Source organism: Mixophyes fleayi, unplaced genomic scaffold, assembly GCF_038048845.1.
Source record: "Mixophyes fleayi isolate aMixFle1 unplaced genomic scaffold, aMixFle1.hap1 Scaffold_54, whole genome shotgun sequence".
Lineage (NCBI taxonomy): Eukaryota > Metazoa > Chordata > Amphibia > Anura > Limnodynastidae > Mixophyes > Mixophyes fleayi.
The window spans coordinates 45,114-62,500 of NW_027448234.1; the positions used below are offsets into that span (position 1 = coordinate 45,114).

General features: G+C 43.8%; 1 protein-coding gene across 1 annotated transcript in view; it reads left to right on the forward strand.

Annotated features, from left to right (window-relative positions):
- Positions 1-11,204: 11,204 nt before the first annotated feature.
- LOC142134595 (hemicentin-1-like) overlaps positions 11,205-17,387 on the forward strand; it is a 63,931-nt gene continuing 57,748 nt past the window's right edge. Inside the window, exon 1 of the mRNA XM_075194557.1 lies at positions 11,205-11,349. Within this exon, the coding sequence (XP_075050658.1) occupies positions 11,205-11,349 (145 nt within the window). The remainder of the gene's footprint in view (positions 11,350-17,387) is intronic.

Here is a 17,387-nt window from a genome sequence, read left to right on the forward strand (position 1 = left end):
GGCGGGTTTGAAAAACCAATCAGCCTCAAGCGATCATTTATTTAGTACATTCTACAAATTGACAACTAGAGTCTGATTGGTTGCTATAGGCAACATCTCCACTTTTCAAACCCGCCGGAAAACTCTCAGCTTGATACTTTTACCCCCAAGTGTCAGTGTGACATTATTCTGGAACCCCCACTGTCAGTCTGCCGTAACCCTGGGACCCCAAGAGTCAGTCAATGGGCCATTGTTCTGGAATGCCAAGTGTCAGTGTGCCATTGTTCTGGAATGCCAAGTGTCAGTGTGCCATTGTTCTGGGATGCCAAGTGTCAGTGTGCCATTGTTCTGGGACCCCATATGTTCATGGTCTTGGGCCCCAAGAGCAATGTCACATACCACCTTGCCACAGTTCCTGGTGAAAAGCAGTTGGGCTTAGACTGTTAACGCAAATTCTGTCTGACAATTGGAATAGACCATATTTTGACTGATGATCTGACCTTGAAAGAATATGTATTCTGCTGGTAATTGCTCTCCCGGAGATCTCTTTGAACACCTAACAGGAAGGATTGAAAAACAAGATACAAACCAGGAACAATTAGCACAATTCCTGTTTATCTATCCATCTTGATGCTCTTCAAAGCACTTTGACTGTTTAGGCTCCTTCTATAGCTACTCAAGAGCCAGCTGCACCTCCCATAGCACCCTTTCAACTGCATATTCCTAATCCCCAAATTTGATGGAGACCCCAAGTTGTACAGCAGCTCTCTCTCTGGGTTTTTTATTTTGGGTCGGCGGGGGGAAACCCCCCCGACAATCCTCCGTGCGCCGCTGAAGCACTTGCATGGACACACCTCATTACGGAAACGCAGAGATCAACTGTTGCATAAATGCTCCACTTTCCTGGACACATTTAAGAAAATATTTTATGAACCTGGCAGATTCTCTAGTGCTACTTCTAGTGTTTTGTGTCTCCATCAAGGCGCACAATCACAAGGCCAGTATGCTGTCCAATTTCGGACACCAGCATCACAGTCCAATGGAAATAATGGAAATAATACAGTTTTGTTTGCAGTATTTTGGCAGAGGTTATCTGACCGAATTAAGGATGAGCTGGCATCTCAGGAACTTCCGACTTCACTGGAGGATCTCATTATACTTTGTAACAGAATAGATATCAGCTTCAGCCTTCCGTTTAGCTCCTCGATCCCAAACTCCTGTTTTCCCTCCAGAAGAACTCATCCAGTTGGGCCGGTCTCTCCTTTCTCCAGAGAAGATTTGAAAACAAGTTATACCTATATTATGTAGAATAGGGTGACCTTCTTGGAACTTGTCCCAGACATCCGGTACCAAAGAGGTCATGTTGGGTCCTGCAAATAACTCTCCCCTATCTCCACTAAGAACCAATTTTGTCACCATTGTTCTGTTGTATATCTCCACTGGTATGACTTCTCTTACAGCCTTTCTGGCTTCAGATGTAACAGGCAACTTTATTACTGCCACTATAGTCTGCAGATGTGATCTTCTTACTTTTCCACTTGAATGTCCTATTACCATCACTGTCATTGATGGTAGCATGATTACTGGAAGAACCATTCAACATTGTACTGCATCTTTAACATTACAGCTGGGAGTCTTACATGAGGAAGCTATATCATTTTTCGTTATCCACAAATCCATGAATCTGATAGTCTTGGGTCTCCCTTGGCTTCCATTGCACTCTCTTGTACTAGACTGGCACAGCGCTCAAATTTTGTCATGGGATCCGAGCTGCCATTTTGTTGTTCACAAAAAGTAGACCCTCCTTTAAAACTGCCTGTTTCTTCTACAGAGTTGGACCTAACTCTTCTCAGTGTACTTAGTTCTTGACGTGTTTAATAGAGATGAGCGCTGACCCCCGTGTTTTGGTTTTGGATGCGGTTTTGGTTCTAAAACACGTTTGTGTTTTGGGTTTGTGACATATTTTGAGAAAAAATTGCAAAAGGTTTTGGTTTTGGATCTGGTTTTAATTAAAAATTGTGAAAAATAGGTAAAATAATGTAATTTTGAGCTGTTTTTGCTCCAATATTACTATTTATAACATTGGGGTCATTAGTTCAATCCCTGATCATGTCCTTATCTGTGTGGAGTTGGTATGTTCTCCCTGTGTTTGCGTGGGTTTCCCACACTCCAAAAACATACTGGTAGGTTAATTGGCTGCTATCTAAATTGACCCTAGTCTCTCCCTTCGTCTGTCTGTGTGTGTGTGTTTAGACTGTAAGTTCCAATGGGGGCAGGAACTGATGTGAATGAGTTCTCTGTACACTGCAGCGGAATTAGTGATGCTATATAAATAGCTGATGATGATGATGAACATTCAGTTCCTGTCTATTTTCTAATGATCCGTTCACAACTGTACTAATTTTGTCTGCAGTCTATGGTTTTAACGAAGGATTTTCTAACTTTGCCATTGTTGTATTTGCTTTCTCTGATTCAATAAAAAAAATAATTAAACTGTATTGTGTTGATTTCTCCCTTTCATTGCAAACAATCCTTTACGATGTTACAGCTTCCTAGTAACTGTCATAAACTCTTAGAACTAGTAGGAGAGATCTTCACCTATAGCAGCCGCCTTTCCCGTAGAGCTGGACGCACTCACAGGTACTCGGATGCCCCCAGGACTTAATGTAGTAAAAGCTTATGAGCAGAAACAGGTAACACGGAGACAGGAGGCTGGGAGTCAGGCGACTTTGTACACAGATAACTAGAGTCAGGCCAGAGGTCGTGTGTCAGCAGTGAGCAGGGAGTGTCACAAATAGGCCAATAGGTCAGGGCTGGTAGCAAACAAGTATAGTCCAGAAGAATGAGCCAAGAGGTCAGGGTCAATCAGCAATCAAGCAGGGTCCAGAAAAAAATCCAAGGGTCACAACAGGAATTAATCAGAGGTATTCAGAGATTTCACAGCACACAGAGCAGGTTAGCTATTACAGGGCAAAAGCGCTATAACCAGCAGGGAGACTAAGCCCTCCCTGCCTTTTAAACTCAAAGGGACCAATCAGAAATGGGGCTATAGAGCACACCCCCCACATCCACTCAGAATATAGCAAAGCTTTAATTAGAGCCGCGCACCTCGGTTGTTATTATTAGCCGGGATGTAGCGGCAGTGTGAGAGGTGATCCTGTTGCCTTGGCAACGGCAGGACGTGAAGGACCAGAAGTGACATCCCAGCTGTCAGGGCAAGGCCGGGACGCGTCCGCAATCTGAATACACTCGAGCAGCACAGTGGCCTAGTGGTTAGCACTTCTGCCTCACAGCACTGGGGTCATGAGTTTGATTCCCGACCATGGCCTTATCTGTGTGGAGTTTGTATGTTCTCCCTGTGTTTGCGTGGTTTTCCTCCGGGTGCTCCGGTTTCCTCCCACACTTCAAAAACATACCAGTAGGTTTATTGGCTGCTATCAAAATTGACCCTAGTCTCTGTCTGTCTGTCTCTCCCTCTCTGTCTGTTTGTCTGTGTGAGTATGTGTCTATATTAGGGTATGTAGACTGTAAGCTCCAATGGGGCAGGGACTGATGTGAATGAGTTCTCTGTACAGCGCTGCGGAATTAGTGGCGCTATATAAATAAATGATGATGATGATGAGCTGTGGAGTTTGAGTTAAAATAAACAGTCCAGCAATTCTCTCAATGATGATGTACAAACAAGTCCCAGTTCCAGGGCTATCTTTTCCATTGGGCACGATGGGCAACTGCCCAGGGGCCCCATAGGCACGGTTCTTAATGAGAATAAATAATCCTGCAAAAGAAAAAAACCTGCAAAAAAACGCTCCTTTCAAGGTCCGTGAATTGGGCTTGTCCTGCTAAAAAAAGGACAGTTTGGGGTTTGGCTCATGACCACAATACCCTACTATTCATAATTTCCTGATTAAGCTATGAACATGACAGCCTGGTTCAAATTTCACAAATGTTGATTCAAAAATGCATTTATTACAGTGCAGTAATGATATACTGTCCAGTACGTGACCTCTCAGAGTGGTCCTTGGTCCTTATATATAGCTATGTCCTACCAGACCGTCAGGGACCGAGGATCCTTCAAAGACAATAAATAAATAAATCATTGGTAACATTTATGGCTCATTCACAAAGTTCTGCTGTCTCCGTTGTTTTTAGGAAACTTATTGGTTATCACCTTTGTCAGCTACTTTGGTGCAAAGTTACATCGTCCTCGAATGATAAGCATTGGCTGTCTGATCATGTTTCTGGGAAGTTGTATGACGGCATTACCCCATTTCATCATGAAACGGTAAGAAGCGCGATCCTACACAACAAATTATTTACAGAGTAGATAAAATGTTGCAGTTTCCCATCCCCATTTTTATAATCCGTTTTGTTTATTTGTTGTACCTTTGGATACGACAATAATTATATTTTTAGCTAATGAATATATGTAGAATATAAACATATAGCATAAACACAGAATTTGATAGCAGCTCTTATATAAGTGCCAAGGTAATAGATACAAATATAATACAGTAAAATGTGCTTTAAATGGACGGTCAGCCAAGCACCCAGATTACAAAATCTCCCCCCTAGGATATACATATACACATATAGGAATTTACCTAGTTTATATGATGGTGCAAGTAAAGTCTGTTTAGCAAAGTTCACAACTCAGTACAGTTTCATTGTTTCCATCTTATTATTTTTCATAAGTCCCTTACACTCTCCCTGAACTCTATTCTCAATCTTCGAGAGTCTATTACAAATATCACAAAATCACTTGATTTATGTAGTGACAGGTTTTCATTTTTCATAGATGATGTCAGGGAAATAATTCTTCAAACAACAATTTTGTGGTATGTAGATATCACGTGTAAGCAGTAACCACTGAGTTTGATCATAGGCGACACAGGGGGATAACGATAATGTATGTGTAATATATATTTCCCTATACTAAGCAAAGCTAAGTAGAGAAAATTGTTGATGAGAGTAAGCAAGATGGATCCCTGTTCTAGGGAGACTTAAGGGGTGCGCCTCAGGACAGGCGGCTGGAGCTGGCGCCTCAGGACAGGAGGCTAAAGCTGGCGCCTCAGGACAGGCGGCTGGAGCTGGCCGATTGGGTCTCTTCCCAGAGAACAGGAATGGTGGAGCATAAACAGATTTGGAATGCAGAGAGGAAACAACAGGAGATGGTTCAGTAAGCTGAATTAGTGATTCCATTAAGCTCCTGCTACACAGTTCCACTGGCATTAATGTAAGCGCAAAAAGTTTGGAACTCTTCAGCTATGGAATGCAGAGCGTTGCCGACTTTTATGCACCTTGGCAGTCGTTGACCTTGCTCTGTAATTTTACGTAGTCTTTCGCTTTGTGGCTGAGTTGCTATTGTTCCTAAACGCCTCCACTTTCTAATATCTTTTGCAGTTGACCATGGAATTTCCAGCAGGGATCAAATTTAATGAACAAACTTATTGCAAAAGTGGCATTCTATCACAGTACCATCCTTTTATGTCGCTGAGCTTTTCAGAAAGACCCATTTTGTATCACAAATGTTTGCAAATGGAGACTGCGTGGCTAGGTGCTTGATTTTATACACCTCTGGCAATGGGTCTGATTGAAATGCATCAATTCAATAATTAACAGGTGTGGCCAAATACTTTTGTCCATATAGTGTGTTTATATATTTGTTCAAGTTATGCCACAGAATAGTCGTGCCCCCAGTTCATATTCTGCCCTAATTTAGTACAGGCAATTCTTATGCCACACAGCAGAGCCCCCAATTTGGCTTATGCCTCATAGCTGTGCCCACAAATCATATGACTCCTAGTAGAGCCCCAGTTAATATGACATAGTTGTGCCCCAGTTCATTTTATGCGACAATTATGCCTCACATAAGTGCCCCCAATTAATTTGATACCACACTATCCACCTGTGATTGTGTTCGACTTACCTCTTGCGGACACAGGTGCGATCCCTTCCGCAATGGAGCCAGTAGGGATCTGCTGCGTATGCGAAGCAGTTCAGTGTCGGCGATGTGAAGCATTGACAGCCGGTCGGTGTGCCAGACTAGAGAGCGCTGCGGTTTGTTTGTTTTTAAAGGTTTATATTTCAAACTTACCTTGTTGCGTATGCAGAGGCTGTGACCATAGGTCTAGTTTAAGACCAAATTCGAGACCCATGGAGAAAGTTGTTGAATTCTTGGTCTATTGCTTTGAAGAAAAAAAAAAAGTACAGGGCTTTGTAACCTGCAATATGAGCTTAATATACAAAACTGAAGTTATTTTGAGTTACATTTATTAGACTTGAAGGGCAGTACTTCTTCTGCAACAGTGCTTAAGGTAGGTGGTACGTATCCAAGTAATATCCCCAGAAATGCCAGGGCCTAAGGTTTCCCAGCTGAACATTGCCCAGAGCATCACACTGGCTCCACCAGCTTGCCTTTTTTTTCAATAGTGCATCCTGGTGTCATCTCTTCCCCCAGATAAATGATGCATACGTACCTAAGCGGCCACATGGTGTAAAACAAAATGTGATTCATCAGACCAAGCCCCCTTCTTCCATTGCTCCATGGTCCAGTTCTGTGGCTCACATGCCCATTGTAGGTACTTTCGGCGGTGTACAGGTGGCAACATGGGCACTCTGACTGGTTTGTGGCTACGCAGCAAGCTGCGTTGCCCTGTGTGTTCTTACATTTTTCTATCATACTTGCATTAACTTTTTCAGCAATTTGTACTACAGTACTTTTTCTATGGGATTTGGCCCTTGTCAAAGTTACTTAGATCCTTACTTTTGCCCATGTTTCCTGCTTCTAAAACATCCATTCCAAGAACTGACAGTTCAGTTGCTGCCTAATATATCCCACCCTTTGCCAGGTTGCATTGTAACAAGATAATCAATGTTATTCACTTGTCAGTAGTTTTGATTATGTGGATGATCGGTGTAAATTTCTTACAATCATTAGAGACCAGTATTTGTGTGGAGTAGTAATCTCCCAGTGCTTCACACCAGTTATCTTCTCTGTCCCTGCATTAGCTGTACATCATGTGGTATGCAGATGCTTACTTTAGCAGTCCAGCTCCTGCATAGACCACCTCCAATGGTATGGAGATCCACAATGTTAGTTTCTATAGCAGTGGTTCTCCCCTTAATGGGGTGTTGAGGACACGCATATTGGGGACTTATTAGTAAGTGTAAAATATATTAATAGCCAGATCATCCTCTTGGAAGAGAAGGTGTAGGCCATTTCCTCTAGATAACCTAAGCTGTTGTGACACTGCATATCAGAAAGCTGTATCCAGCCTCAAAACTACACTGGACAATCTGTGACCCTCTGGCACATAAAATGTTATCCAGTATGAGGAGTTACCAGTGATTAAGAACCCAGTGGTGTTGTCAGGGCAATCAGATTCCCACCGAGCATCAGCCTCTGATCCACATCAGATATTCCAACTGTATAGATGTCAACAACTCCCCCAGCATTTAGTCTCATCTGGTACTGACTGGGATTTGGTCCTTCCTTATCTCCAGAGACACCAAAAGAACTGATTCAGTCAAGCTCCCCTTAGATGTCCTTCTCTCATAGCAATCATAGAATTTGGCCACAAAGCCTTCTCCCATTCTCAGATGCTGCAGACCACACTCTTGTCGACTACAGCTTATGGTGACCGCTTCTTACCGCCAGGGACTACAGTCTGTTTATTAAACAGCCTTTAAAGCTGGTAAAATTAGTGTATTAAAAACATGTAGAGTGTTTTTAATCAGTCTGGCTGTATTTGAAGTATCAAAAATTTGAAATTTTCAAACATAGCTTCCTCTGTTTCTTTTAAATACTTCATTGACCTTGGTCTGATACTGCACTGCCCTGTACTGTGTAGCCCACCAACCACTGAACCTGGAGCATATAAAAACCTACCTTCAACTATGAAGCTACTTTTTTATATCTGCTTCTGGTTATTAAATCCATATCTCTGTTGGATCTCCCCTCAACCACTGCTGATTTCAAATCTGAAATGGTGGCTATAGATAATGGCACTGAAACTAGAGGCCAAGTTGGATGAGTTCTACCAGTTTCAGGATGTAGCAGACCCAAGAATTGATATTGTGATGCTCGGCCATGGACTGGGTGAGGGATAAGTTGGAAGACTTGGAAAATAGAGTACTCTACAACAACTTAAGAATTAAACATGTCGGGGGCGTGGCTTGGACACCATATCAGGAGGTACACACGAAGCAGAGCTTAAACTGCTCTCATCTCCCTAAATAACTGCCGCTGATCTTGGCAGAACTTGCTAGAAAGTGGGACTGAATGTCCCAGGCACATGAGGAGACCCTCAGATTCCCGTCAAACGAGGCACAGACCGCCCAATTAACCGACGAAGAGTGAGGCCTATCTCGACCACCTACCCTGGGGCCCCCTATACAGATCTGCAGAGACCCCATCGAGAGAAGAATCAGCCAAGAACTATCTCATACGGGCCCCCTCCACTTCAGCGATTTTCTGCGGACCACGCCTGGCCCCCTCCTCGTACAGTAGCTCCTTGCGGGCCCCACAGTGATCCGGGTGTTCCACATCCTCAAGAGGGACTAAATCGAATCGGCCACAAAGCCTTACCTGGACCTGGGGAAGCTCGGCGACCTGTCAGATGCACTCGCAGTCCGGGGCCTCACATTGCCGGCACTGCTGCGGTCTCCAGTTCTGTCGGCACCTCTTTCTCCTCACTTTCGGTACGTGGCACCCAACTTCTGGTCGGCGTCTCTGCTCAGGACACCGTGGGCCCTTAATGGAGAGGTGGATGTATGAAGCATTGCTTCCAGCTGAGCGGTCTGACTGTTAAATTGGCACCCTCCACGTTTATACTCTCACCAACCACACTGGAGTTATTATTGGAATCAAAGAGCCCATGCACTCCCCCTTCTCACCACCTGGGAGCTGACAGTGCAGTGGTTACAGTAATATTTGGAGGAGACCAGTGCTGAAACTGGATTCTTTGGGTCCAATTCAATATGTGCAAAACGCTCCCCATTTCTACTGGCGATTGTCTACTGCTTGACACCATCTCTTCACGTGATCTGAAACAACTTTGGGCTATTATGTGAATTTTACTATGCTTACCCTCCCTGGGTAAGACCCCTTTCACCTAAGCTGAGATCAGTGTGCGATCTCCCATCTTTTCCTTCCTCACCTTATCCTACCCTCCTTGCTTCTTCCAACTACTGGTCAGTCCTAATCATGTCTACCAAACCAAAGAAAGTGACTACGGGAACATCAGCAAATTTCTTCGGATCAAAAGCTAAACTCTCCTCCCCCAATCTGACCACCAGGGGGCACCGGGCTCCTCGTCATCTGAAGTTGAGCTAGACCCTCAGATTCAATCGGTAATGACTAGCCTCCTGGAATGGGTGAAGACGACTTTCTATCAGGAGCTGACAAAAGTGGGCAACGAGTTCAAAACAGAGTTGAATACGCTGGGCAACAGGACGTATGCCCTGTAATAAAAAAACTGATGCTATCTGCCGTTCCAACTGTGTTATTGACAAGGAACTCTCCCGTCTCCGTGACAAAGTTGAAACTCTGAAAGAAAGACAAGAGGATTCTGAAAATCGTTCCCGCTGTAATAATATCAGCATCAGAAATGTGTCTGAAGAAATCGGCATGGCGGATCTCCAAACTTTCCTCAAGGCCCTCTTCCTCCACCTTCTTCCGGACACCTCTGAAGCTGACTGTCTTATGGACCGGGCTCATGGTGCCCTGAGAGCTAAGCCTGTTAGCGGGCAACCTCCCCATGACATCATTGTTCGTTTACATTATTTTCGAACCAGACACCGCATCCTCACTGCTACTATGGACCAACCCGTGGTCTCATTTCACAACATGGACATTCAGTTATTTCAGGACTTTGCTCCTTCTATGATACAAAAACGGAGGGAGCTTCAGCCAGTACCTAGGATTCTCCGCCTGCACAATATATGATAGCACTGGTGTTTCCCATTCCAACTTCAAGTCTCTGCTGACAACTTCTCACACTTTGCCAAAACATTGGATCAAGGTCAGAGTCTTTTGGCCAAGCTGGGCATACCTCCCGAATTATCAGTTCCTCACACGACGCCTCCTCAGGCCCAGCACTCGATGCTCCCTCAGTCAGAATGGTCCTGGTCCTCTAGACGACGTCTTTGGGATGCAGATCCTACCTGATATGTCTATACTAGTGCAAGTTTTTCTCTTTATTTGCTTTTCAGGTGGATTGTCCACGCCAGTTGGATCTTATTGCCCTCCTTGCTAATCTAATGTTTCTTTAGTTTCCCTAAAGTTTCAAATTCATTACTCTGTTTGGCAAAAAAAAATAATATTTTTTTTAAATTTCTTCTTTGAAAAAATGTTCATTTGGTTGTCAGATTTGTTTAGCATTCAAGCCTTTACAACTTTTAACCCTCTTGTAACCAATGGTACTAATGGTACTATTTGATGTATTGTTGCTCTGTTTGCACTATATTGCATGTTGAACCATTGGTCTGGAGAGGTAATATCTTCTCCCCTTCCCTCTCCCTTGTCCCCATTACCCCCCACCCCTCCTCCTCCTCTATACCCCTTAATGAAAAGTTCCTATATGTCTAACTAAAATATTTGCTTGTCATAATACACTGCTCTGTCACGGAGTACAATTGTTGTCCGCAGGGCACCCTATATTATTGTGTATTGGTCCAGCTGATGCTCGGTCATCTAAACCCTCATAGTCTTCCCTTCCTACATTGTCTTTTAACGGGCTAGGGTACCCTATATCTCTCTCTCCCCCCTCTACCTTATCCTGGTCCTCTCCTCTTCCCTTCCCTCCCCCCTTTCAATTGTTTTCAATGGTCAATATACATGTTATATATCCTCTGCACACTGTTCTTCAGCTAGAATTACATTTCTATGTAATAAGCCTCTTCTTTGGGTCTCCTCGGGTTGTGACGGCTCCTAACGCTGTACAAGACCTAGGCCCACCTCCCCATGCACCCTCAGACATTGTTAAACTTTGATGTGTTTTGGAATTTTGATATTGCCTCGTAATCCTCACAGGATTCCTTTCATTCAGGGTTTTTGTCCAATCGGGCTGCTTCTTTATTTCTTTCTTTCCCCCTTCCTACTGTAGTGATTTTGATCCATCTTTTTACTTGATCTTTAAACTTCTGTTTCATCGACGAATTAACTGGTTATGTCCCTTTAATAAATGTATAGTGTTCTCACTGGAGATCGGCTCCTCACTGCTGCCATGGCTTTGAAGATATTCTCCGTCAATGTGAATGACCTCAACTTCCCTCGCAAATGTACAATTCTTTTGGGTGACTGTAGGAGAGAAACAGATATCGTATTTCTTCAAGAAACTCATCTTACGGGAGTTCATACACAACTTCAGGGTAAGCAGTTTTCCCAGACATTCTTTGGATCGACGGATTGCAAGAAACCGGGTGTTGCTATTTTATTTTATAGTAAAGTCCCCTTTCTTCATTCAAAGACCTATGCAAATCTGGAAGGCTGCTATCCGTTGGTGAACAGCACGCACTGCTCTGCCACTGTCACTCTGGTTTCAGTCTATGCCTCGAACCAGAGACAAAAGCCTTTTTTTTACCAAAATCTTTAAACATATTGAGCGATTGGTGCAGGGTCATATTATCATTGGTGGTGACTTTAATGTCACCCTCGATCCGGTTCTCAACAGGTCTCCTCCTTCCTATTCCCGGCGGGGCTCCTCTCTCTCCCCAGATTCCACCTGCTTGTCCACACTTCTTTCACACCATTGTCTATATGACTCATGGAGGCTCTGCAATGCGGATGCCAGGGATTATACCTAGAGCTGCTCAGGCTCGGTTCCTCAAGAACTGAACACACCCGAATTTATGGGATCTGAGTACCGAACTGAGCCAGCTCGGTACCGTCGCGCGCCATTGAAATTGAAAACGAGGCAAGACGTCGTCGGATGTCGCAAATTTTGAATTTCTTTTAAGATCCAACATAGCGAGGGGTCGGAGGTAAGGCGGACCCCCATTTTAATTTTATGCCAATGCTGTGTGCCAATGTGTTCTAGATGTGCTAGGAACTGCCATGTGTTTGTGTCATTGCTCTGTCGCTTAGCATCCAACCAGGTCGCTGCAGTATTTGTCTGAAAGTGTATGAAAATAATATTGTGATCTGTGAGGTGGTCTAAATTGACTGCAAATGAAATTTAGTGTTATTGAGGTTAATATTGTAGAACAAAAAAAGAGCAAAATTATGTGATTTTTTTTTAGCATAAAACCAAAACCAAAACACGAAGCTAACCTAGACCCAAAACCACTTCACGGAGGTGAATGTGCATCTCTAATTATACCCACTTTTTCATCCCTCACCAACTATACACACACCTAAATGTTACTTGTTTCGCATACACTTACTCATCATGTGATTCAGGCAGACATATCCCCTCTCTCCTGGACTGACCACTCTGGCGTATTTCTCCTTATAGATCTCCTTAAACTGCCCCCTCAACGTAGTAGATGCCATTTAGATCAGGCCTGTCCAACCTGCGGCCCTCCAGGTGTTGTGAAACTACAAGCCCCAGCATGCTTTGCCGGTAGACAACCTGTTGATAGCTGGAAGGGAATACTGGGACTTGTAGTTTCACAACATCTGGAGGGCCGCAGGTTGGACAGGCCTGATTTAGATGATTCACTGTTACTTAATAGACTCATAGGACTCATAAGACCTTCATTATTGATTACTTTTTAGATAATTGAACCCCTGATCTAAGCCCAGGAATTGTTTGGGAGGCTCTCAAAGCTACTCTACGAGGTCAATTGATTAGTCAGTGGCTGTCCGTAAAAAAGCGGCAGCGGAAATATCCTCTTTGGAACTTAGACTAGCTTCACTCCTTACCCAACACCAAACTCATCACATCCTGACCCTGCCTCATTGAAGGGTCAACTAAATACCCTTCTTTCCCAAAGAGCAGCCATCACTATGCAGAAACTTCAACAGCGTTATTATGATAAAGCCGACTCTCTTTTAGCTAGAAAACTCCAGAAAAAAATTAGCCCTGCATCATATCGATAAAATATGTCGGTATCCCTCAGCCGATATCATGTATGACCCAGCAAAGATAGTTTAGTGAATTTAGGGACTTTTATTCTTCTCTCTACAACCTTGAGGCTCCTCCCCCTCGTCGGGACCCCCTGATCCCCTCCTTGACTGATTACCTTTCATCTACACCCCTTCCTAAAGTTACCCTGGCACAGCAGTCTTTTCTGAATGTGGACATTGTTCTGTCTGAGGTTTTGGCGGCAGTTAAGTCATAGAAATCCTCTTTGTCTCCGGGTCCAGATGGCCTCACCCCCCCAGTACTATAAAAAGTTTGTTCCAGGCCTCGGCACTCATCTGACAAAATTCTTTAACAAAGGGAGCTTCCTTTGATTCCGCCACAACTAGGGCTAACATAATTGTTAGTCCCAAACCGGGGAAAGACCATTCTCTTTGTGCCAGTAATAGACCTATTTTGTTACTTAACAATGCCCTGAAAATATTTGCAAAGATATTGGCCTCTAGGTTGAACCTGTTCCTCCCTGCCCTCATGCATTCTGATTAGGTGGGTTTTATTCCAGGGCGTCAAGCCCCTGATAATACTAGAAAGATTGACCTAATTCATACAATCATAATCTCCCTCCCCTCCATAAGGCGCTCAACGCGGAAAAGGCGTTCGACCGCCTCTCCTGGTCATTTATGGAGGGAGTACTTCGAGCAATGGGGGTCTGGCAGGTATTTTAGCTCTCTATCATTACCCTTTTGGCCACTGTTTCTGCTAATGGTTTGACGTTGTTTTCAATTATGAATGGCACTCACCAAGGGTGCCCCTTCTCCCCGCTTCTATTTGCTCTCGTTAATAAGCCACTGGTCGCTAGGACTCGGGACAACTGTGAGATATCTAGTATACAGGTGGGCCCCTCTACTCATAAGATTGCGCTTTATTTGGACAATGTTTTGTTGTCCATTACTTATCCCAGTACTTCGGTGCCTCCTCCCCTAACTGAGTTACATCTATATGGCTATTTTTCGGGCTATAAGGTCAACCCGGACAAGACCGAGATATTGGACTTTAATGTTCCTGACGCAGACAAGATATTACTGGAGCGCTCCTTTCCATTTCAGTGGGATCGCCATAAAATTAAATATTTGGGTGTTCTTATTTTATTACCAAACATTACCGGCATCTTTTCCAAGGTAAATTCCCTGCCTCCTTGACCAAATAAAGTCAGACCTCATAGCTTGGTCTCAACTTTACATCTCTTGGATTGGCCGCATTAATGCCATTAAAATGAATATTCTCCCTAGACTGCTTTATTCCTTCCTATTCGTATCCCACCCTACGTGTTTAAATTCCTCTAATTTCATGTTAATAGATTTGTTTGGTCGCGTAGACGGCCCCAAATTCGACTTAAGGTTCTTCAGAGATCCCTGTGGGGAGGAGGCCTGGGGATTCCTGACTTCCGAAGATACTAGCTCTCCGCCCAACTCTGACATCCAGTCACATTTTCATGTTCACTCAAAGCACTTTCACCAGTTTCTACAACTACGACATTTTCATAGTGTTGTCAAAGGCCGCCTTTCATCCTGCCCTCTTTCTACCTTTGAATCTCTTAACTGCCTAAGCTCATCCTCAACAAAAGGTCTAATTTCTATACTCTACTAAGAACTTGCTTCTTCAACCCCGAATTTTAGAGGCCCCCACGAATTAGCCTGGGAGCGAGACCTTGGTGACGAGTTGGTGGATGAGCAATGGTCTGAGATATACGAGAATGCTGCCTCTAGTTCTATCTGTGTTAGAGTTAAAGAGAATATTTATATCATACTATACCGTTGTGCCTTCGCACATCCGTAGAATCTTTCCTGACTTGTCTGATCGGTTTTGACGAGGGTTCTCCCATGAGGGCACGTTCTTCCATATATGGTGGACATGTCCAAAGCTGTCAAGTTCCTGGGTTGAGCTCAAAACCTTGATCCACTCAAGTCTTCAGGTGCATATTCCCCTGCAGCCTAAATTTGTCCTCCTTTCCCTGGGAGCTCCCTCGGCATCCCGTTATCAGAATAAATTCATTGAGCACATTTTCTCGACCGCTACTTGCCCAATAGCGGCAGACTGGCAATTGCAATCCCCTCCTTCCACGCAGTCCAAAATAAATAGAGTCTGGCAGACCCAAAGGATGGAATATATGACCAGTATTATTGGCAATTCCTCGAGAACCTTCACCAGGGTCTGGGACCCATGGTTATCCTTCTTTCAGGCGTACCCACCCTTTACAGAAATCAGTGCTATTTCTTCCTTTTCCTCCAGAGCTCTGACTTTTTCCTATATTGGATCTCTTTTTCACTTATTCCTTCTACTTCCTCCCTTTTTTTTTTTACTTTTCCTTCTCTCTTTTTCTCTGAGTATGAAAACTTTGGGTCACTCATTTTCCTTATATCTCAATATTTGGTTGATTTGGTGATTTCCAGGTTCTGCGCTGGTTATAGAGCCGGGGTGGTATTCCGTTACCTTCACGTTGTGTATTCACCCTGTTAATTGTAATGTTTTGTTTATGTGACTTTGCAAAAATAAAACTTAAAAAAAAAAAAAGAAACATGTCAAAGAGGCGATTGATGCAGCAGTCCATTCTGGTTATTTGGAGGCCTTTTTCAAACAATACTTCCAGACTCCCCCATTGAAAACCTTCAGCTGGACCAGGGCCACTGTGCTTTCATACTTAAGATGCCCATGAATCAGCCCCACAGGGACATCATTCAGTTTCATTAATACACACAAAATAAACATAGTCACCACTAGAAATACATAGCTCATCCTTTTCCAAGAAACTAATTTACAACTATATTTGCCAATCTAGCTCCCACCACAATAAAAATGAGAGAGCTACTCCCTATCACTAAATCACAGAAACCACAACATTAAATATAGATGGGGATTTCCGTTTCAACTCTCAGTTGCCAGCGATGACACAATACTGGCAGCTCACATCTACGAACAAGGTAAAGAGCCTTTATCTCGTCTTGTACTGTGGGATGTCCCCTATGCTGGCTTGTCTAACAGACAAAACTCGCTTGACTGCAGAACAGTATCCTCTGAGATGGAAGTGGAAGACCTACCTTTATATATCGTTCACACCTGCATACAATCTCCTTTCCTTGATCAGGATACCAAGTTTATTCAACAGTTGTTGAATGATTGATTGTAATTACTGCATTTTATAATGCTTTACCCTTAATTGCTGAACTTCAGGTGTCCATAACTGATACATTGTGCACTTACTGGTTTAACAAGTAACTATAGATTTACAAAATAATTGGTTTAACGCCCCCACTGCCCCAGTGACTGCAGGCAGGGGTCACCAGAGTGGGTGAATTAAGTGGCAAGGTGCAGGGGGTGTAGCCAAGGGGTCTGTGATGAGAGCTAGTCTAACAAGCCTGCTAGAGAGTGAGAGGAAGGAGGACGGGTTGTTGGAAGAATTGGAGAGGAGTTGAAAGTAATCAACAGAAGAAAATTAAAAAGAGTGTGTGTGGCGCAGGAGACAGGAGAGGTGATGTGACAGCTGGGGGCCTGGCATTACTTGGGAGCAGCTGTGCAGTGGCTGCCATGTGCAAACAAACTCTACTGTCCCTTTAATAAGAGTGGGGGAACCACATTAGGGGGAGAGCACCCATATTAAGAAAAAGTCCCTGAGAGCATGGAAGAGCCCTCAGGAGACGGAGGGCTTCTACAGAGAGGAAGAATTGTGGGTAGACGGGCTGAGAGTACATAGTGAAGAAAGTACCAGAGCCCAAGGGAAAGTTACACCCACACAGGAGGGGTGAGCAGGGCTGAGAGTACACTTGAGAGGAAGTGTCAGTGTCCCAAACAAGTGAGGTATCAGCCCCGCCGAGGTGGGGTGAGAGCAGTTGAGCATACATATAGATTGTGTCAGGACTGCAAAATGAGTGCAGATCCCCTAGATGTGGCAAATGTCTCATTAACACCTTGAGATACCATTAAGAACTGTGCAGGAGGAGATGTATACGTGAACTGTACATATTTACTTTATTGCTGCAACCAATTAAGAATGCTTGAGTGAAGAAGAGTGTATAATGTAGAGATGGTCTGGCGTCCAAATTATTGAGACAATCTGTTTGCACTACACCCCTAATTTACCACCCATGTGTACCTTTAAAAATACTTTGCATTAAAAAGCCTGATAAGTTTCACATCTGCCCAGAAAAAGTGCACCAGGGAAAATGTGGCACAACTGGATACCCCAATTTTAGCTCTCACTCCAAACACAATAGCCCAATAATAAACTATTCTGCAAAACTGCCTCCCTTATGTGGCAACTAATGTAATTTGGTCTGAAAAAGCAGTTAAATCCTAAAATGGTTGCAGTGGGAGATAAGATGGACACGC